The sequence below is a fragment of the Triturus cristatus genome, chromosome 6 (genome assembly GCF_964204655.1).
Source record: "Triturus cristatus chromosome 6, aTriCri1.1, whole genome shotgun sequence".
NCBI lineage: Eukaryota > Metazoa > Chordata > Amphibia > Caudata > Salamandridae > Triturus > Triturus cristatus.
In genome coordinates, this window is record NC_140589.1 from 1069993057 (window position 1) to 1070016780 (window position 23724).

Consider the following 23724-nt stretch of genomic DNA (forward strand, 5'->3'; position numbering starts at 1 on the left):
CATGTTAAGGGGGGAGCTCCTGCCTGGGCCTGTTGAAAAGTGGTAAGCATATCAGTTTTTAATATTGCAAGAAAAGTTTTATATATTTCAAGTGGAAGTTTGTCGGGTCCTGCAGCTTTACCCAGTGCTAGGCTATTAATGGCTTTTTCTAGTTGCTCGATAGAGATAGGGGCCTCTAATAGCTCTGCATCTTGCATATCCAAGTTTTTCTCCTTAAAATTCTGTAGCAGGGATTCCCCGACTTGTGGGTCATAACCCTCCCCCGTATACAGTGCCTCATAAAAATCATGAAAGACATTTAATATCCCAACATCAGTTTCTATAAGATTTCCCCTGGAGTCTACCACTGAGCAGATCCTCTGAGCCGCCTCTTTAGATCTAAGCTCTGTGCCAGGCAGCGTCCGCTTGCCTCCCCGTATTCGCAGTTTAACTTCTTGTTAATAGAATACTTCTTAGCTATCTCTTTACTCCAATGGAGATTTATTTTGGCCTTGCCCCGGGCTACTTCGGTTTGAAGAGCAGTAATCTCCTGACCACCATGTATACCTTGCGTAAGTTTTTCTTCTGCTATAGTTAAACTGGCATATAATTCCTGCAGCGCTGCTCGCATTTGTTTTTGTTTATATAAACCAAAACTAAGAGTCTCTCCCCTGAAAGCCGCTTTAAAAGTATCCCATACACACCCAATCCCTGCATTGTTCCGGTTTGTGAGAAAAAACTGCTCAACCCATGTCTTCATATGAGCCACAAAACTTTCATCTAATAGTAACTTCCTATCAAATGAAAAAGCTCGCGATTTAATTCCAGTCCTAAACAGCCTCAGGTTTAACACTAAAGGACCATAGTCTGAGGAAACCCGTGGATATACCTGTATTTTAGCTCCAGCCAGCAAGAGACCTGATATAAAAAAATAATCCAGCCTTACCAATTTCTGGTGCGGACAGGAATAAAAGGTATACCCAGGATTCTCCCCTCTTAAAGTAGCCCAAGCATCCGCCAATCCATGATCAGCCAAAAGAGACTGTAGCGCTTTAAATACCCTTGGTTTCCTCCCTTTATAAAATGTGCTATTATCTTGTAGAGCATTAGGCTCAAGGTGTATTTTTAAGTCACCGCACACGATCAGCGGAGTGGGCCATTGGGCCAATTCTACATTCAGCCCTTCAATTATTAGGGCCTCATCAAAATTTGAACCATATATGGAACATATCGTACACTTCTGACTTCCAATCTTACATTCCACGATAGCCCACCTCCCCTGTTTGTCTGCCAATGTTCTACCTGTTCCTTGTATCTGATTCTTAGCCAAAATTGCAACTCTCCGTGTAGTGGTGGATTGTTCTGTACAAATAAATACTATCAAACCTAATTCCGCTAATAGTTTTCTTTTGGCCCATGCGATATGAGTTTCCTGTAAACATATCAGATCAATCTGAAGCATCCGCTACTCATTTGCGACCCGTTGTCTCTTATTATGGTCGTTCAAACCACTTACATTCAGGGAGCAAAAACGAATACCTCCAAATGTGCCACTATCCCCCATCTGTTTTCCCTGTATCTTTAAGCTTACAAGCTGTGTACCTAAGACCAATGAATTTCCTGTTTGTCTTCACCATACCATCATGCATTATTTTTGCTAGTGCCCCACCCCACCCACTAAACCCCGCCCAACCCCCTTCTCCCAATGCCCCCTCTTCCCCCATACACAGCTCCAGCTGGAGCCGTGAACCACCCCGGACTCCCTGCCCCACCCAATGTTTAAACCACATGAGTATTCACCGTCCATCGCATTACAACTCAACTCTACACAAAAGGAGAGAGAAAAAAAAAAAACAAGAGGAGAAACAACATCACAATGCAATCCATGCATATTTTTTTCTCTTTTTCCCCCCTTCCTCCCTTTCTGTTCTCCCTCCTCCTTCCTTTCCTTGCTCCCAGTCCATTATAGGGATTGCAGATACTCTTTAGCAGCTGCTTCAGCTATAAAAAAAAACTGCACGCGTTCATTATGGATGACTTTGAGCTTGGCTGGGTTCAGCAGATAGGCTTGTGCCCCTTTATCACAAAATGGTGTGATGAGCTGACGTAATTGCCATCTTTTTTCTACAGTTAGAGGGCAATAATCAGGGCGCACAAAAAACTCTACCCCCTTCCCGGTCTTCTTTCTATCTGGGCGTGCCAAATCGTACACTGCCTCCCTTGCCAGAAAATTATTGACTGATATTAAAATCGCCCTTGGTCTTGAAGAATTCTGGCCCCGGTCTGTTGCGCTGTGCAAATGGAAACCTGTTTGCCCTCTGAATCTCCTGGCTCCAGTCCCATTGAGTTATCCCGGGAAAGGCTTCGGAGAAGAGTTCGATGACAAATTTTTGTGGATCTTGCCCCTCGGCCCCCTCGGGAATGTCCAGCACCCGGAGATTATTGCGCCGGAGTCGATTTTCAGGATCGGTGATTTTCCAGAGGGCGTCATCCTTAGCAGTGCGCAGGGTCTCTGTCGTCACCTTCTGTGCTGCAAGCTCATCCTCTAGGTTTGATATGCGGGTCTCAGCCTCATTAAACCTGTCAGCAAACTCAGAGCAGGATTTCACGACCCTCCGTACCGAGTTCTTGAGTTTGCGACAGGCCTCCTGCATACGCAGACTCTCTGTACGGGTCTCCTCCCTATGGGCCATAATGGTCTCATAGATGAACGCCAGCGAAATATCCTCAGGTTTCTCAGTGGATTCAGGGTTGGGCTGCATACCGCTAGGTATTTCAGTCTCTGCCATAAATGAATAGTGCCATTGAAAGGAATCTGCGCTCTCAGCAGATTGATATCCAGTGCCCAGACCTATTCCCACTTGCTTGCGCACAGTTTTTGGACTATCTATTCCCTTACACATGTCAGGATCAGATTCCTCCCTGGAGGTGTCTGAGGGATCAGACATTGACTCTGGCGACCCTCCCTTATATTCATTCTCTTTCCTTAGTTCCGGTTCAACCATTTTCTTTCTAACTGCCATCCCCCCTTTTTCAATAGCAGACCCTGCGCTACTTTCTCTCCTCTGTACCTTCTTGTCTGGCCCTCGTAACCTGCCCTCTACTGGTGTCTTTTCTGATTTTTTTACCACCAATTTGTCCATTTTTTTATGAACCCTGAGGGGTGCCAGCCATACCCCCATCCTCATGGGCCAAAGGGGTCAGAGAGTCATCTTCCCCCTGTAGATCTCCCCCCATATTTAAGGCATATTCAAGGTTAACAGATGTGGTAGGTATCGTAGACATATTTTTCTTTACCTTTGCAGTCAAAAATAGAGCGGGGACTGACTTCTTACCACCGTCCACGCGAGTAACATCCTTTTTCCCCAGAGATAAAGCCAGCTTTTTAACCTCCGTAGCATCCGCTGTCTCTGTGTTATTTCGTGTTCTACCACGGCCAGCCTTTGAGGGCATTGCAGCGCGATTCAATTCCGCGTCCGCTCCAAGTCCTCCGTTCGCCGGCACCATCCACTCTCCACACTGGGAGGCGCACGCACATCCGGAAATCCGTCTCGCCAACACCAGGAGCCGGCAAACACCCAGTCGAGAAGCGCTCCACAGCATACCCGCCCAGTCTGCACTTCACCGCGGGCCAGCACAGTGCGCGGGTCAAGGGAGCCTAAACAGCCTGGATGCAGCTACGCTGATAGCATGGTAAGCGGAGCAGGGGGGAGAGCTCCGGGAGCTCAAGGGAGCACGACCGTACTCACGGCTGCCATCTTGCCTCGTCCAGTTTAGATAGAATTCTAACTGGAAGGAAAATCTAAAGTTCAACATAGAACTTTCTCTGTAAGTATATAGATTTAATACCAAAGTATGAACAAGGGGATGTGCGTCTTTGAGGGTTCTCTCTTTTTCTGAGTTGAAGTCAAACCTGGTGATAGAATTCCTCATGTAAGCCTTTGAAAAGTTAGCCTATAGCAGATATTCATGACGTACTGTGCAAGGAAGCGTTATAGTGTTTGTTTGTCTCTATTTTGCAGGTGGGCAGAAACAACGAATTGCTATTGCTCGATCTCTTCTCAAGGTGAGCGCTAGAGCTGCCAGCTCTTTAAATTTTTTATTTTTACAGAACATGCCCTAGAGGAGTCAGTAATTGACTGTAAATACTTTTTCTCATTTGATTTCTGGTGGCCTTAATTGTCAGTAGCACCAAGGACTGCAAAAATCAATGTTTTTTAAATGCTGCAGTTTGAGACACCATTTCAGCATTTACCTTCAAGCTACACAAGTTTTGTTGTGTAGCTGACCCTCTATTTGAATGCATCATAAACTGCCCACATTATTCTAAACTTAATATTTTTCATATGCACTGGGCTGAGACCACCTGCTGTTTAATTTCTGTCAGCTCCATCTCGCAAAGGCTCAGCTATGAGAAGACAACAGTGAAAATCTGGTGGAGTGGGCAGCAATGCTTAAGGAATTCAGTCATCACCCTGGTGATAGACCTCAACGAAGTTAGGGTTGTTATAGCCTGATAAGATGTTTTCGTTGAGTAATTACTTTTGTTACATGATAATTTCAGATATATGATGTGGGAGGTGAAGAGTATGCATGCTGCAGGATAAATGAAAATCATAATACTTCAGTATAGATTGTCTTTTTACATAGGAGCATTACACATAGTTTAGCAGGTCCAATGCAGCCTGGTGGTGATTAGGTTTCATGGAATGCTGCATAGTTGTGAATTATTACACGGTATGGTGCTGAGCGTAACATGCAGACTTTTTCTCTGCAATGTGGTAGAAATGTTTATTGAATTAAGTTTATTCAGTTATTGTTTTCTACTCATATATTTTTTAATGCTTTATGATGGAGAAATGGGAAGAAAAGCAATATAAAAAACTATGAGAAATAAGAAGTTCAGTCCTGCAAGGTTTGTTGGCTTGGCAGAAGAAGAACATTCTGACATACACGCATGGTGAAGGGTAAAGTGCAGTTGTTGTCAGAGTGGTCTTTTTAGGCATCATCTAGAAACTACTTTATTTGTCTTTTGGGAAAAGAAACCAGTGATATCCAATATAGACTTAGAGTGGGTGTTGCATCCTCCTCTTGCATATCTTTTGGTCCCTTCCTTGTCCGTCTCTACTCTATATTCAAAGGCTTTCCTCTATATTGCTGTTTTTCCTGCCACAGGAGCATTTCTGTCCCACTAGATTTTAACTGAAGGAGATAGATTTTTCCACTACTCCATCTTTTTCTTCTCCCCTTCTTTGCCACAATTGCTTTCTTTATTAAAGAATCTGGCTCCACTTCCCCAAATCGCATTCTTGCCTTACCCAGTGCAGCTCTGTGTTTTTTTACACCAGTATTTGACATGTATACAGGAAAACAGGACGTAAACATGAAAAAATTAAGAGAGTGCATGTAGCAAGGAACAGCTTTGAGGAGGAGCAGGTAGGGGAGGTAGGTTGGGAGGAAAATATTTTTATTGTGTTTGATTTTTGCCTTCCTCCTCTCTAAGAGGTACGATTTGTGATCACTCTGTTGTTTAAAGCCTCGGTGTCTGCAATATCTAGATATCGTTTACTCTCCATAGCTTGAGCCTGTGATGGATACTTTGCGGCCCGAGTCTGTGAGATCTCTGTAACATGAGGGATTGATTTGCTGCCCCAAACTGCTGTAAACCTGTTTAATGAAGGATAGCTCTGCTGTCTGAACTCAAAGTATGTAGAATCTCGGTAACCATAAGGACACATATGATGTTTAGACCTGTACAGTCTTCAAATTGAGAGATTGATGCCTGAGACTTTAATATATGTTTACCTTTGTGTATACCTGTGGGATAGATTACATGCTTGAATTTTAAGCGTGTATTAAGATCTATCCCCAGGAACCTTTAGAAGTTTCATATGAGATGGCAGAAACACTATTAAACTCAAATTCAGGCTACACCCAGAATTTTGTGACTCAGGGTTGATTTTATAGGATTATATTTTTGATAATGTAGTCTTGAAAGTTTAAAATCATTGTTTGTGGTTTCACATTGAATTTTGATAGCTGAAAAGGTATTCTTTGTACTCAAATGTGTCATATATAAGGTGCCTGAAGAGTCTGGCAAGACCTATTTAAATTCATTTCTCCACCATCTTATGAACCATAGAGCCGTCCTCATAGTGCTCTGAAATACCCTTCAAGTCCATATTGATAGGTTTAAATCTGTTATACAGAACTAGCTGTTTAGCATTCACCACATCCAGTAGAAGATGTTAATTTTATATGCATTTCATGGCTGAAATCCTCCAATTTGTTACTGAAATATTCATATTCTGCATCATTGTTCTCCTTTTGTTGACTGCATAAGGCAATAGTTGCTTGATTGGAAACCTTTTTGTCCTGGATTTCCAGTAGAATGTGACTCAGTATGGCTTGGAATGAAGCATCTTCTCTATTCTTGCCTTCTTGATCACCACAAGCAAGAGATATGAAGTTAAGGGAGATTTGTGTCTGCACCTTGAATGAGGGCTGTCACAATAGAAAGTGTTTCAAATTAGTAGACAATGATACTGTATATCTTTCCCCTGGCACAACCATCTTTGTTGGTTCACCAGAGTATGCAGCAATAGAAGAATTATTACTGAGTGTATTGAATTTCCTAAATGTAGGCTTTTCTAAGTTTGTATTGGAATGTATTACCATTGTTTTCCACACCAAAGGCTGTACTTCTGATTTCACTTGTCCTGCAATCAGCAAGTCTTCTCAAATAGCCGATGTTGCTTTTGATATAAGTTTTAGTTGTAACTGGTTGTTCTCCAGTATTGGATCTTTCATTGATTCACATACTTAAATCATTCCCTGACATCAAAGTGGGAGTCCTACAGTATAATTACAGAGTAGTACAGTGCTACACATGGCCTAGAAGGACTAAAAAACATTCACTTCAGTATCTTATCTACATCATTTAACAAGAACCAAACTCTAGCCAATCAGGCTACAGCAACCTGTAGAACATTCCCCTCAAAGGATTCCTTCCCTCAGAATTTCTACCACACGTTGTGTGATGGGAGTCTCCCTGAGCTCTCCTCAGTTTATCAATTTTAGACTGCTACAAAGAGTGTTATATATATTTGTATGTATATATAACGTGTGATAACTCAAATGATATATGTAACACTTTATAACAACAACATATTTGTTTGTTTTTAAATCCGTGTATTTTACATTTGAAATGTCTCAGTATAACATTATGCAATACATATTTTTTCCATGTCTATGAATTTTAATGTCACGTGATGTTCTCGTTATTTGCACTGTCACTTTAAAAATGCCCACAAGTCTATACCATCATGTCATGTGAACAAGGCTCGCGTGAGCCGAAATGCGTTATGATGACGTTGGAGTAAATAAACCTTTCTGCACTTACTTCGGGTCCGTGTCCGTTCTTGGAGCCATCCGCTTGATGACTGTAGGAGAGTTGGATCTGCTTCACATGGGTACCCACACTTTTTGCTTCTGTTTCACTGTTTTTCGACCTTAGTCTGGCTGTGGCCCTGCTAATCAGGACCCCAGCCTAGCTGCTTCCTCTCTAAAATGGTTTCCATGTACATTAGGTACATTTCTAATTGGATTCTGGAGTGCCTTATAAGCCCCTAGTATATGGTATACTATGTACCTAGGGCATAGGTACCTCAGAGGCCTACCAGGGGCTGAAGCATGTATTATGCCACCCCTGGGAAGCACTCCAAAATGACACCACAGGTCTGCTACTGCAGCCTGAGTAAGGTGGTGCATGCACCCCTTACAGTGGTATAGGCTACCTATATCACTACCTTTGCACACACATATAAAACCTATAAGTCACTCCTATGGCAGGCCTTAACAATCCTGAAGGCAGAGTGCTAGGTTTTTATGTGAGAGGGTGCCCCTTGCATGAGCAGAGCCCCTCTGCAGCATTCGGAGTACCTCCTCTGATGCTGTTTGTGGTGCAGCCTGACCATATACTCTTAAGTGCATTATAACCTCGCAGTAAATGCTAACTTTGGACTGGCTGCACGGAAACGTGTCCTGTTTGGTGTCAAACGCTTTGGAATACTAATCCCCCGCCAGTTCTGGTGGCGGGGGTAGCATTCCACCCTTCTAGAGGGAGAGATATGTTCACACTGGTCTACCCGGTAAAGCCTTTCTACAGCCCTGGCATCACAAAATGGATGCCACTGTCACAGACACGGGTCTGACCTCCTGCTGCTGACCGAAACTCTGGCAGGGGAGGCCTGAACAATAGGTTTCCTGTCCCAGGGATGTATAACCACCTCCCCAGACAGGCAGATTTGTATTGGGGCTGGGTGGGAGCACTCTCTGGTGCTTTGAAGTCCTGCACTGGGGGCACACTTGGTGTCCCTGTGCATAGTCCAGTTCAAACCGGTTGCAGGGGCTACCTGCCCCTGCTCTAGCGCGAAACCGGACAAAGGAAATGGGTGTAACCACCCCTCTTTCCAAACCCTCCCATAGTTGGGTCCCTAGAGTATGTCCAACCCCCAAACTTTGGATAAGGATGGGAACCCAGTCCTTGCGACTTTGGATTACCCTGGACGAAACTCTGCAACATATATCCTGGACCTTCGATGTTGTACTTGTAGAAGACTGAAGAAATCTCCCTTGGGGTCAAGGAGTGACTCCCCTGCTTGGAAGGCACCAAAGAAGCAAATGTCCGGTCTGCAATTCTGAAGCTCCCGCCGGACGCAGAAGTCTCTGCATCCCCAGAGGTGGATTTCCAGACTTCCCCGAGGCTACCCTGAGTCCATAGCAAAGCTTATCCCGTGGCTATCGTGGGTGACGTGGAACCGTGACCCCTGGACACCGTGAGCTTTTGCTGATCCATCATCTTCCTGGTCTTCCTCGAAGTTGTGCTTTGAGCTCTGAGTAGCCCCAGCCTTGAGCACCTCCTGCATCGAAGATCTCTGGCCTCCACTCCACGAGTGACCCGTGGGCCAGTTTCAAGTGCGACCGCTCAAGGCTCCTTCACGATCGCTAGCCCGTTGGCTAGTAGGTCCCCACGAAGGCAACTCCTCTTCTGATTGGGCTTTCCTGGTTGCTCCAGACGTGCCCCGACTTACCCTCGCTGGGTGAGTCCCCCAGACCTTGCTGGTCTGCACTGACGTCCTTTTTCTATTTCCAAGTGACTTGCTGTTGCTAAGGCTTGTTGGGTCCAATCTGGTGACCGACACCGCAACACTCGACAGACTTTGTGAGACAGCTCAAAACCAGCACCTGATCGTCGCCCGACGCCTCCTGGACCTCGTGGCTGAAGAACCAAGACACCCGTCAACTCACCTGAAGCACCCAACATCGGTGTGCATTGGACTATCGTGTCACTGGTAAGTGACCCAGACTCTGTCCCCTCTGCTTTCAGGTTCCTTCCATCCTCGATCCAGGCTTGGATCTCTCTTGACACTTCTCCTCTTCACAGCAGCAGCACTTCCTGAGCAGCTTCACTTGAAAACAGCGACGCGACTCGACACCATTTGACACCTATGCACCCGGCTTCCTTGGGTGAGGTAACTCGAGTACTCCGGTGCTCCCGTGGGTGTTGGCCCTAGACACCTCTAAGTCCAAAAGGGTTCGCTCGTAGACGTCCTCTAAGTGTCCTTAAACTCTTAATTTCCAACCGCGTCTTTCCCCATAAAAGTTAATGGCGATTCACGGCTGTGTTCTCACACTGCACGCATCCCCCGTGGGTCCCCTGTGTCTCTGCCTTGGGTGGTTCCTTGTGGTCCAAGCACTTCTACAGGCTCTAGGCCTTGTGTCTAGTTCAGTTGTGGTTGTTGTACCACTTTATTGGTATATGGTTTGCTACGCCCCTAAGGCCCAAACGTGTATTTGTGCTTTTGCTGTTGAATACTGACTTGTAATAACGTACTTCGAACTTCAGCCTCATAAAGAGACTAGAGGGGTGTGTTTTATCTTAAATACATATATTTTAAATATATACCTGGTGTGGTTGTCCTTTCATTTGGTCATTCAAGATATTATAGACTGGTAAAACAAGCTGCTTTACATTCCTTCAAGACTTAGCCTGAAGGCTGCTCTCCATAGCTACCACTAGGATAGCTTTCAATAAAGGTTGTCTTTAACCTATCACCGTAAGGGGTTGTTTGGACTGATACAAGGTGCCCACTATAACTAGTGGACAGCATATATCAGGCCAACTTCTCACAATGACGGGAAAAACAATTGGTGTGTGCGTGTGTATATATATGTATAAAATACCTTAGAAATTCATTGAAAAAACTATAGGTTTCAGGGACGTTATAGTTAGTCTGATATTTTGCTCTTAAAAAACCAGAGAAATTCAGAAGTTCTAGTTAGCTGAGCTAACTATAACTCGCGCCCCTGCAATGCACTTCTGCTGACATCACATATTACATCACTCATGACATGGTCAGTGACATCACTCATGACATCTCAAATGACATCACTGATGACATCATCCAGTGACTGAGTGCCTCTAAAAAGTTGACGAATTACACACATATATATTCCATAGTGTATTGAAGAGTGAGTGGGTGTATGAGTGTCTGAATGGATGATTTAGTGGGTGTGTGACTGACTGTATAAGTGAGTGATTAAATGTATCCTAGTGAATGCATGGTTGAATGACTAATCTGTGTGAATGTCTTTATCAGTCTGTCAGTTGATGTGTAAGTGGCTGCATGGGTTGGTGAATGTAGGAGAGTGGCATCGACTGCATAGTTGCCCCCAACTTTTTGCTGATGTTTTGACTGTTTTATGGCTCTAGCCAGGCTGTGGTCCTGCTATCCAGGACCCCAGCCTATCTGCTTCCTCTCTTAAACGATTTGAGTACCCTAGGTACACACCAATTGGATGCTGAGGATGCCCTGATAGTCCCTTGTAGATGGTACCCTAGGTACCCAGGGCATGGGTCCCTCAGTAGGCCTACCAGGGCTGCAGCACTTATTGTGCCACCCTGGGACAGCCATACAATGACACCACCAGACCCCTACTGTAGTCTGGGTAAGGTGGTGCTAGCACCCCTTACAGGGATATAGGTACCCTATATCCCACCCCATTACAACACATATACTCTCATAGGTCACCCCTATAGCAGGCCTTGCTAATCCTACAAGGCAGGGTGCTGAGGTATGTGTGAGGGGGGGGCCCTACCTGAGTAGGGCCCCTCTGCAACCTACGTAAAATCATTGCTGGCTTGTTTGTAGTGTAGCCATACCATATACTCTTAACCGCATTATAAGTTTATCGTGATAGTGTGATAACTTGAGATTGGCTACACAGAACCATATCGTGTTTGGTGTCAAACATGTAGGAATCATACCCCCAGTCCAGCCATGGGCATGAGGGCACGATTCCCCCCTGCTAGAGGGGTGATATGGGAAAAGCGGCAGAATTTAGACACCAATTTAAAAGTGCACACGTAGTACAAAATGGCTACTACCCGCCACCCACACGACTCTGGCTGGCTGTTGCTGGGGAAAATCCCAGCCTCGCCAGCTGGACAATAGGGCTCCTGTGGCAGGGAGGTGCTAGCACCTCCCCAGACAGGATATGTGGATTGGAACTGGGTGGGTGCACCATATGTTGCCTTTCAGAGTTGCACGTAGGCAGCTACAGCGCCTACATTCTACATACACCGCCTGGAACCGGTTCAGGGGCATCCTGCCCATCGCCCAGGCGGGAAACACACAGAGGAGTGGGTGTAGCCATCCTTTCCCGCCTCAACTCTCATTGGTAGGCTCTGATCTGGACCCTTCCCTAATCTTGAGGATAAAGGTGAATACTGTGTGCCCAGAGCCTCAGATTAATCTTGGACTTCACAGACTTGCCCTTCGACGAGCTGCTGCCCAGCTGACTGAAGAAATCTCCCTTGGGGTAAAGGAGTTACCCCCATGCTTGGCAGGCACCTGAAACACTGCAAGTGACCCGGTTGGAACTTCGCTGCTCCTACGGACTTTGTCGACTCCCAGCAACCTTGAGGTGGGTTACCTAAGCATCCCAGAGGCCAGTGAGTGTGCACAGCAAGTCTGAGCACCGTGGACCGCGTGGGTGCCGAGATTCCCAATACCCCCAGGACACCGGCCACCTCTTGCATAGCATACGACCCTGACCAGTGGGGAAGTTGTGCTTTGGCCCATTATTGAGCCAACCACCAAGCAGCAATTGTGCCAAAGATCAGCACCCTAGCCCCCTCCGGTGGCCCGTGGGCTCCCTTTTACACACTCCATTTTGCTGCCTTTCGCGGTCCCTTGTATCTCGACTTGCGGGCCCAAGCGGAGGACAATCTCGACATTTAAGAGTTCCCCTGGTTGCTCCAGGCCTGCTCTACAGTCTCTCCAAAGGAGACCTCTCACAGACCTTGTGGGTCTGCACCAGTAGCTGATTTGTTAATCTTGCGTGGGTTGCGGTTGCCAAGGCTTAGTGGATCCAATCCGGACACTAACACCGCAGCGACCCTCATCCGACGTGGCACAGTCGCCCTCCAGAAGCTGGCCTTCCTTGAAGCCTCCCGGAGCCCATGGCTGCAGATCCAAGCAACACCTTTCCCACTTGAAGCACCCGACATTGAAGGGCTCTGTCCTTTGAGCTCCCTGGTCACTGTGCCGTGACCCAGACTCTGTCCCCTCTGCTTTCAGGTTCCTCTCTAGAAGATCTACAACTTCATTCTTCACTGCATCATCAACGCTTTTGGCTAGCAGCAGTTTTGTACATTTTCCCATTGAAAATCAGCCCGTGACCCGACATCGAAAACGACCTATGCACCTAGCTTACTCTCGTGGTAGTGGGCTCCTCAAAGGCTTAACTCTAAGCCCTTAACTTTGAACTCCTGCTAGAAATGTCTTTAATCTGTTTAAATCAAACCGCGACATTCTCCATAGGCTATAATAGAGATCCCGATAGCAGCTATTTCCACTGCACGTGCCTCCCGTGGGTTCCCTTCCTCATAACCTGGGGTGGATTCTTAAGGGGCCAGCGATCCTAAATGCCCTAGGCATTGTCTGTAGAATTGTCGTGGTTCTTATACCACTTTTTTAATATATGGTTTGGTCCCCCCCCTGGGGCCCTGTGATTCCAGTGCTATTTATTGTATCTATCAATGCTTGTTTGAATTGTAACTTTACCTCTAGCCTCATAAAGAGACTTGTGGGATTCTGTTTAGAATAAATACATATATTTTATATATTTACCTGCGTGGGCTACTCTTTCATTTGGTCATTCAAGAGGTTATCTATGGTAAAACAATAAGCTTAACACTCCTTCAAGACTTAGCCTGAAGGCTGCTTTCCACAGCTACCTCTAGGATAGCTTTCTTTAAAGGTTGTCTTAAACCTATCATCAATAAGAGTCGAATTGGACTGGTGCAAGGTGTCCCCTATAACTAGGAGACCGCATATGCCAGGCCAACTTCTCACAGTGAGTACCTACATGAGTGTCTATATGGGTTAATGATTGATTGTCTGATTTACCTGTATGGGTGTCTGGGCGTCTGTGTTGGTGTGTGGGGGTGTGTTTGACTCCCTGCATGGATGTGTGAGTGGGTGATTTACTGGGTGTACAGGTTCATGAATGCATGTGTTTGGGGCTGTATGGGTGACTGTGCATATAGCTGTGTTGAGTGAATGGATGTCTCAGTGGTATTATGTGTAAGTAACTACATATGTAGCAGTGCAGAAAGAACCAACAGAGGTGGAGAAGGATGCAAAGGAAGTTCAGAAAGAGGCAAGAGGTGTATAGAAAGAGGCACAAAAGGTGCAGGAAGAAGCAACAGAGGTGCAGAAGGAGACAAGAGAACTGCAGAAAGAGGCAAGAGAGTTGCAGAAACAGGCAGGCGAGGAACAGAAAAGGGGAACGGGTGTAGAAAGATGGTAGAAGGGTACAGAAAGAGGCAAGAGGGGTGCCGAAAGAAGTAAGAGCAGTGCATAAAGAACCAACAGAGGTGCAGAATGAGGCAAGAGGGGTGCCAAAAGAGGCAAGAGAATTGCAGAAAGAGGCAAGAGAGTTGCAGAAACAGGCAAAAGATGTGCAAAAAGAAGCAAGATCAGTGCAGAAAGAACCAACCGAGGTGCAGAATGAGGGAAGAGGGATGCAGAAATTTGCAAGAGGGATGCAGAAATTTGCAAGAGGGGTGCAGAAAGGAGCAAGAGCACTGCAGAAAGAAGCAAGAGCAGTGCAGAAAGAAACAGGTGCAGAAGGAGGCAAGAGGGATACAGAAAGAGGCAAAAGAAGTGCAGAAACAAGCAAAAGAGGTGCGGAAAGAGGCAAGATGGGTGCAGCAAGAAGCAAGAGAGTTATAGAAAGAAGCGAGACAAGTGCAGAAAGAAGCAACAGAGGTGCAGAAAGCGGCAATAGGGGTGCAACAAGAGAAAAGAGAGGTGCTGAAACAGGCAAAAGACGTGCACAAAGAGGCAAGAAGGGTACAGATAGAGGCATGAGGGGTGCAGAAATTTGCAATAGAGGTGCAGAAAGATGCAACAGCGATGCAGAAAGAGGCAAGTGGGGAGGCAGAAAGAAGCAAGAGAAGTGCAGAGAGAAAGAACAGAGGTGCAGAAAGAGGCAAGAGGGGTGCAGAAAGAGGGGTACAGAAAGAAACCAGAGCAGTACATAAACAACCAAGAGAGGTGCGGAAAGAGGCAAAACAAATGTAGAAAGATGCAAGAGGGTTGCAGAAACAGGAGAGAGGTGCAGAAAGAGGCAAGAGAGGTGCAGAAAGAAGCAAGAGAGGTGCAGAAAGAAGCAAGAGAGGTGTAGAAAGAAGCAAGAGCAGTGCAGAAAGAACCAACAGAGGTGCAGAAGGAGGGAAGAGGGGTGCAGAAATTTGCAAGAGGGGTGGAGAAATTTGTAAGAGAGGTGCAGAAAGAAGCAAGAACAGTGCAGAAAAAAACAGATGCAGAAGGAGGCGAGAGGGATACAGAAAGAGGCAAAAGAAGTGCAGAAACAAGCAAAATAGGTGCGGAAAGAGGCAAGAGGGGTGCAGAAAGGCAAGAGGTGCACAAAGAAGGAAGAAGGGTGCAGAGAAGCAAGAGGTATAGAAAGAAGGGAGACAAGTGCAGAAAGAAGCAACAGAGGTGCAGAAAGAGGTAAGAGGGGTGCAGAAAGAGGCACGAGGGGTGCCGAAATTTGCAAGACATGTGCAGAAAGAAACGAGCAGTACAGAAACCACCAAGAGAGGTGCAGAAGGAGGCAAAAGAACTGTAGAAAGAGGCAAGAGGGTTGCAGAAACAGACAAGAGAGGTGCAAAAAGAGGAAATTGGTACAGAAAGAGGCAAGAGAGGTGCAGAAAGAAGCAACAGAGGTGCAGAAGTAGGCAAGAGAAGTGCAGAAAGAGGCAACAGAGTTGCAGAAACAGGCAAAAGAGGTGCAAAAAGAAGCAAGAGCAGTGCAGAAAGAACCAACAGAGGTGCAGAAGGAGGCAAGAGAAGTGCTGAAAGAAGCAACAGAGGTACAGAAGGAGACAAGAGAACTGCAGAAAGAGGAAAGAGAGGTGCAGAAACTAGCAAGAGAGGTCCATTAAGAGGGAAGAAGGGTACAGAAAGAGACATGAGGGGTGCCGAAAGAAGTAGGAGCAGTGCATGAAGAACCAACAGAGGTGCAGAATGAGGCAAGAGGGGTGCCAAAAGAGGCAAGAGAACTGCAGAAAGAGGCAAGAGTTGCAGAAAAAGGAAGAAAGTTGCAGAAAGAATCAAGAGAAATCCAGAAAGAGGCAAGAAAGGCGCATAAAAAGGAAGAGACTTTTTTTTTTTTAATTCTGTTTTTCAACCAAACAAAAACATTCTGATCATCATTGCGAGCAGTAAGTGGTATAACAGCAGCACAGTTGTTTCTCCAACCTTGATAGCATTAGACCAGTTTACAGAATATATCAAAACATCACATTATATTAACATCACATTAGGGAGTAGATAGCCACCCCCCGACTCCGTGGACTCATCTCTCTCACCTGCCAGCCTCACTTTCCCACCTATGCATGCAAGTCGGCCTTTGTGTAACCCTGCACCCTGTGTGAGTTTGATGCGGTCTGTGCCGCTTGCAAACACGCTGTTAGTTGTATCAGAAGGTCCCTCATTCAGACCTACATACTCCGGGCCTTCACCCCATCTCCTGGTTACGTTCGGCAACTCAACACAGAGTTCATAATGTCAATACGTATCTCTAGCAAGGATCTCGTACCACCAACCCCGAGTATTCTCTTGGGGAATGTCTGCCTGGTTATGAAATAAGCGCCGCCCAGGGGAACCTCCATGTCACTCCCAGCATAATGAAAAGATTTATTGGGAGGGAACTTCTGCGTCAGAGGAATCTGGCCCCTGTCGACCCGACAATAAGTAGCATGTCAAGGGGGCCCATATATCCCTAGATCTAGAGGCCCTAGGCAACATTTCAGCATATGTGGTGAGTCTTTCTTGGCAAGCCACCAAGTCCTCAATCCAGGTCTTAAATTTGGGTGCCCGTCCCCTACCCCAGCGACAGGCCACCCGCCTCTTGGCCATAAGTAGGGCGAGAGCAACGTATTTACGATGTATCACCTGTACTGGTTTGACGTAAGCAAGCAATGCCATCAGTGGCGTGGGTTCAATGCGTGTATTCGTCATCAGAGCCAAAGCATCAAAAACTTGCCCCCAAAACTCATGCACCCCCGGGCAGTCCCACTCCAGATGAAGAAAATCTGCCCCAGGAGCTTGGCATCTATCGCATCTGTTCGAGTCCCGCAATTGATATCTGTGCATCTTGGCTGGAGTGTAATATAATCTATGGAGAAACTTATAATGAAGTATGTGAAGCCTTCTGCTAGCCCAGACCCTCCTAGTTTGCAAGCTGCAATATTCCCACTGTTCATCTGTCAAAACGAGTCTCAGTTCCTCGCTCCACTGCGTACGAGAGAGCGTGCCCGGCAGTTCACTCTGCGCATGCACCGTCCTATATATTAGGGAGACAAGGCGTTTATTTGAAGTATTTTTCAGTATTAAAAGCGGAGCTAACGCCTGCGGCTCCGCCGGGAAGTCCGGGATTATAGACCGAGTTCCAAGACGAAGACGGATATATAGAAAGGGGTTTGTTGCAGACCCTGAAAGACATGTTTGAGAGACCGAAAGCGTCCCTTATGGAATAGGTCCCCCCAAGTGTTAATACTGGTGCGCTCTTTGAAGTGATGAAATATTGTTTCTTGGAGCAGGGGTATACTCGGGTGGTAACTGAGAGGCAGCTATGGGGAATAAAGTATGGCGACATTCAACATGCGCCCTATGCGTTGCCAAGCCCTCGCTGTGCATGTGGTCGGCTTCCTATCTCTGGACGTGATCGGGTCATACACCACTCCCTCTAATGGGGTAGGGTGTGCAAGCCAGTGCTCAGCCGCTACTTGTGGCATATACTTTGGCTGCTTCACCCAAAACCATGCGTAGTGAGCTTGCGCGCTAAGGTAATAACATTCAAAATTTGGTATTCCGAACCCACCCTGCGCATACGGTCTAATAAATATCTTCCATTGCAGTCTCGGCTGCTTCCCTCCCCACACGAGGCGCGTTAGTACTGATCTAAGCATCTTGGAAAAAAAAAGCCCCTGGATTATACGGGATATTTAAAAATAAATAGAGCAGCTGGGGAAGTATTATCATTTTAATTAGGGAGGCCCGCCCCGCCATGGAGAGGGGAAGTGGTATCCAGCGATTAACATTTTCCGATATAGCATTTCCATAATTCAAGGGCTTAAGTTCCTCCCTATCTTTTGTGACCCGAATGCCCAGATACATCAGCTCGTCATCGAACCACTCCAAGGGATAATCCAGCGGAAAGCGTACCGTCGCTGCTGTCAACGGGAAAATGCAAGACTTCCCCCAATTAATTTGAATCCCTGACAGAGCCCAGAATGTTATAAATTCTCTTAGTATCGGCTTCATATTTTGTTGCGGGTCTCGTATATATAGCGTGATATCGTCGGCATATAATGATATAAGAATCTGCTGCATATTACACCGCAAAGCCTTGTCATTGTGGTGCTGTCTCAGCTTCGCCGCCAAGGGCTCTATTGCCAGAGCAAATAGCAATGGGGATAAGGGACACCCCTGCCGGGTGCCTCTAGTAATTTGGAAGGCCGGGGATGTGTGAATATTAATGAGCACTTTAGCTACCGGCGAGTGGTATAATAGTCGAATCCAGGACAAGAAAAGGGGTGGGAAACCCATCTGTAGCATCACCCCAAAAATAAAGTCCCATTCAATGGAATCAAATGCCTTAGTGGCATCCAAAAACACAGCAGCCAATGGCAAGTCCGGCGAAACGTTATTTAGAATGGCAAAGAGCGTTCGCAGATTATGCGAGGTGGCTCTCCCATGCACGAAGCCCAATTGATCTGGGGGAATCAGATTCTCCATGAGCAGACTCAGGCGTGTAGCAATGAGTTTGGCCAGAATTTTAGCGTCACAGTTAAGGAGAGAAAGCGGCCTATAGGAGTCACACTGCGGGGCGCCTTCCCAGGTTTCAAAAGAGAGACAATAATAGCCTCCCTCATAGATGCAGGTAGCCGGCCCACCTCGAGGGATTCCTCATACACCTCACGCAATATGGGGGCCATTAGATCTATATATGTTTTGTAGAACTCTATCGGGATACCATCCGATCCCGCGGCTTTCCCTGATTGCATGCTCATGATAGCATCCTTGACCTCATCCAGCTCGAATCGTGCACATAAGAATTCCCGTTGCCTATCACTCAGCCAGCCTAGCGCTACCTTCCCCCAAATAACTCCAACTCCAAGCTGTCCCTTCCCTGGGTGGTGTATAATTGATTATAATGGTGCATAAATGCCCTCAGAATGCGGTCAGTATCACAATAAACCATTCCGTCTGTGTCCTCCAAGTCCATAACATAGCCAGAGTAGCGAGACTTCCTGACCGTCTGTGCCAAAGCCTTACCAGGCCTATCGCCCTCCCCATAACAGCGCGCCACCCAGAATTTACCCCGGAAACGAGTCTCCCTCTGCGACATATCCATATATTGCGTGAGTGTCTCCCTAAACTTGAGTTGGGTATCGCTGCTCGGGTCTAAGACTAATTGTGCTTCTAAGGACCTAAGCTTCACCTCCAATCTATTCAGTGTATTGGTTATGTCCTTCAGCATCCCCGACCCTTTTGCAATACAGAAACCCCGGAGCGTGGCTTTGAACGCCTCCCAAATAGTCTCCACACTATCCACCGAGCCTCTGTTATTGACAAAAAAATCTTTTATCTCGTCTCGCAGCTCTGTCTGGAAGACTGTGTCCAGTAAAATGGGAGCGTGCAATCGCCAAGTCCCGCGAGTCGTGTAGAATTCTGAAGAGGCCAGCGTGCTCTTAACAGGGGCGTGATCCGAGTAAGTTCGAGCCAAATGCTGCACTTGAACTATCGCTGGTCCCACACCTCTGGATACCAACCAGTAGTCTAGCCGCGCCCATGACGCTTCCTGTGCCGTGTAATGCCTCCCCTCCCTAGCGTGTGGATGGGTGTGCCGCCAAGCATCTATTAAGTGATAGGCATCTATGGTATCCTGAATAACTGAGCGCGCCTTAGTGTAATGATGAGGAGCAGAATGTGATCTATCTCGACTAGGATCGTACACTACATTAAAGTCCCCTCCCCATATTATGTGACTAGAACCTATATCAAATATCTTAGCCCATAGTGAAGTGAAAGTCGGGTGCATCCACGTTCGGACCATAGCAACATGCGAGTGTGACCGAGACCGAACCCAATCTCCCCCACACCAGACAGTATCGACCCTGCGGGTCACAAGTGGTTCCAGCTAGTTGAAACAGTATCTGTTTTTTAATAAGGATTGCCGTCCCCCTTGCGTAAGTTGAATAGGAGGAGAAAATCCTATGCTCCGCCCATCTATGCGCAAAGTTGCTCGGTTGGTGGGGAGTGAGGTGCATTTCCTGCAACATGGCAATGTGCACTTTGTTCCTGTCTAGATATGCTAATGTGTCTTTTCTTCCTCGGGTCCCCCATGCCTCTGATATTCCATGTGATGATGCTTAACGTTCCAAAGTCTCTATCAGTAATATTCCGTGACATTCTCCATCGCCCTCTATATATTCATCCGTGCTCTGTTCACTATGATAAATCAGTCTCTGAGATTGCTTAGTATGGTCGCATTCCAATACAACAGGTAATATCTCTGAATTATCTAAATAGGAATCCTGTGTGATGATTATCAGACAAATAACCCAACATACCCAGTCTCTACCCTCCCCCACCCACTGAAGCAACCCCAACCTGCCAGAAATATTCACTCACCCGCCCTCCCCTAAGCCCAACGTATACAAAAACAGCACTACTGCCCCTACAATGAGCATGTAGTGAACACTCCCTGGGGTACACCCACAGGGGGACGTTACTAGGTGGCGGCACAGATACCTCTCACCCGTGGAGCCCATCGCTGATGACCGATCAGGGCTCGCACAGGCAGAGGGTGCCCGATGCACAATTGATAGTGCTCAAAATTGGTCCCCACCTGGATAACAAAAAAGATACATGTCTCTGCCTGTGAATTCGTTCTCTATTTGGCTTGCGCACCCTACGCTATACGGAGCCCAGCTATGTAATGGGGCCGGTGTCCTTACTAGTCCTCTTCCGCTCCTGGCAGTGATGATTGCTGCGACGACTCCCTGCCCCCCTCCGTGTGATTCATGCGCTTGAGTTGCTTGAGGAATTCCTCCACCTGCTGCGGCTTAGTAAAAAAGTGTTTAACTTGATGAGTTACTCTGAGCTGCACGGGATATAGTAACGCATAATCTATTTGTGCTTTCCGCAGCATGCTCTTCACCTCCACAAATTTGCGCCGCTCCTCCTGGACCATCGGTGTGAAATCCGGATAGATGGAAAACGCGTTTCCTTCATAAGACAGAGTCTGTTTGCTTCTTGCAACTCTCAGAGCTACATCTCGGTCTCTGTAGTTCAATAGTCGCGCTATAATGGGCCGTGGCGCACTGCCGGGTGGGGGTCGAGGCCCCAGGGATCGGTGGGCCCGCTCTACAATAAACTGATTGGAAAAGGACTCGGCTCCAATTGCAGATAACAGCAGTTTCTCAGCATACTCCTCCATTTTCCCTGTGTTGGTCGACTCGGGAATACCCATTACGCGGATGTTGTTGCGCCTAATGCGCGCTTCCAAGTCCTCATTCTTTGCGGCAATAAGCTTTAGGAGCTTATCCATGTGGGCTAGCTGCGTCGTATGTCTGGACGTCGTGTCTTCTGCGTCCGAGACTCGCCGCTCTACTTTCTTTAAGCAGTCATCGTGCCCCTCCAATTTATGTGCTCCAATTTGTGTCGACATTCTGTCCACTTTATCGACAATGGTGGCAAAGCCCTGCTTTACCTCCTGCAGTATAGTCTGCACGTAAGTATTGTGTGGCGTCGCCCCCCCCCCCCCCTGGGCTTCAGCCCCCTTGTCGCTGTCACGATCATCTGGTAAGGCTCGGGATTTTCTTCGCAGCTTCGAAATTCAGCTTAGGCTGTCTAGTATCCGACTTGCCCATGACTGTATAGATCGGCTGCAATGGGATGCACCTCCAAGCTGCTAGTTTATTCTGTCCCTCGTCTGGAAGGTCTAGTAGCGCTCCCCACTGTAACAGCGGGGCCTCCGCCTCCTCACTCCTGCAACAGGTTTGCTAGCACAGTGCTCTTTATTCTCCTCCCTCTCCGCACAGTGCCAGGGATATAATTATGCCGCCAGAGGCTCAGTCCCCCCCAGACCCCGCTCTCAGGTCCTGCCGTTCCTGTATATGCTCATACACCAGTGAGGCCGAAGGGGCGGCCTCGACTCCCCACACAACTGGGCAACCCCGTCACTAGTGGCACTATATGCAAGCACGCCAGTAGGCAGACAGAAGCCACCAGTCCAGGTGACACAGGAATGCCTAGTGTATTATGTGGGGGGGAACACCAAGTATCATCACCAGTAGCACTCTATTTCTTGAGCGTCACCTTATTGTGCCTGTTAGTCCCCTGTAGACGATCCTCGCGCTCAAGAACCCTCCCAGCTACAGTTCAGCGCCGAAAGGCAGACTGTCCACCTCCTACTGACACCAGACGGGGACCGCTGATGCTCCTTGCCTCCTAGTGGAGACTGTGCTGTCCACGATCGCCCAGCTATAGATCAGGCCGGGCGGAGTTCTCCTCCCTCCATCCAGTGTGATGCGCCATTCGGGATCAGGCCAATAATCCGCGCTGCCTCCCAGAGGTAAGTGCTCCCCCTCTACGTTGCCGTGTGGATCGCTACTAGGGTTTGGGCGTACTCCGGGGTAGCGCGCCAGCGTCAAGCAACGCCTCAGTGCCTCCAAGCAGTACGGCACGCATTAATATACAGTGCGCGCCGGTCGTCTGGGCTCCGATTCCAGTAAGACTCCCGGCACACCTCTGGGCCCCGTCTTCATTCAACGCCACAAGCAGCCACTCTACACGTCTCGCTGCACTCACCGCAGCGCGGGTCGATGCCTCCCCCGCCGATGCCACAACCAGCAGAAGGACTCACCCCCAGGTAAGCCGCCCATCACGGCGCTGCGTGATGTTCACCTGGGCGCCACCCGAGCCGCACCACTGGGCCTGGGCTCCACGTGTGTAGCAGCGGACTTGCATAACAGTTGAGGCCGCTCTGGGGCACCTCGCCGCTCCGTCTGCACTCTCAGTCAGATGTTTGTGGGGCCCGTTCAGGAGCGAAATCCGTCCACACATCACCGTGGCTCACAGCGAGTCTGCAGGCAACTTAGATGCGTTGAAAAGCCACGTTCCCAGGCAGGAAAAGACCAATTGAGCAGGATAAATGACGGATTAATTCACCAGGCTGCCAGAGCCTCACATTTGTGCGGCCATCTTGGGTGTGCGCCCCCCATAAAAAGGAAGAGGCTTGCAGAAAGAATCAAGAGAAATGCAGAAAGAGACAAGAGAGGCGGAGAAACAAGCAAGAGTGGTTTGCACACCATTAGTACCAATGCAACACCGACATTTAGCAAAAAGTAAGTGGTGACCATTCTAGGTTTGCAAAGGGCCTTCCACCAGGCTATACCACTTGGTGCTGCATTTTTGGTAACAATTGAGCCATTTGAGCTAGAAACAAGTTTTTTTTTGTTCAAATCTGCAGATTATGCAGCAGATAATGGATTATGTGGCAAATGCGGAAAATGTATGATAGTGCAAAAGTTGGTGCATAAATTCTAGTGGCCTTGCTCATTCCTCGGACTAGGTCCAGAAGTGCTCGTCAGTGGTTCCTTTTATTTTTTGGCTCATTGAGTTTATAGTTCAGCTTCTATGGAAACGAGGAAGACTAAACCTGAGGTTACCACTCCACAACATAGACTACCATACCACATTACTTTCCATAACACATAATCCAACTTTACATAATTCCTATACACTAAATACCACATACTTTCTATCCACATAATTTTACTGCACAACATACCACATAATTTCACTCCACGGAACCTACATCCACTCCACTCCAAAAAAGATTTGTAAAAAACTTTTACATTTACAATGCCAATAGCTCTAACTCTCGCAAATGCGAGACCTATTACATTGCAAATGCTTCTTTAACTGGTAGTCGCGTTTGCAGAGTGGTGGAGAAACGGGCTGAGCCCCCGACCAGCGCTCAGGAAGTCCGCTGCGTAGGACTTAAAGGAGGTACCAGGAGTGCTTTTTTGCCTCCAAAGTCCCGCAGCAGAATAGTGGACTTCATCCCCCAAACCGTAGTGTGCCAGGAGGTGCA

At 47.3% G+C, this 23724-nt stretch overlaps 1 protein-coding gene across 2 annotated transcripts in view; it reads left to right on the forward strand.

Annotated features, from left to right (window-relative positions):
- The window catches only part of ABCB10 (ATP binding cassette subfamily B member 10), a 945933-nt gene that overhangs the window by 838033 nt on the left and 84176 nt on the right, over positions 1-23724 (forward strand). For both annotated transcript variants that reach the window (XM_085611934.1, XM_085611935.1), the window contains exon 11: positions 4002-4045. In XM_085611934.1, the coding sequence (XP_085468060.1) occupies positions 4002-4045 (44 nt within the window). The remainder of the gene's footprint in view (positions 1-4001; positions 4046-23724) is intronic.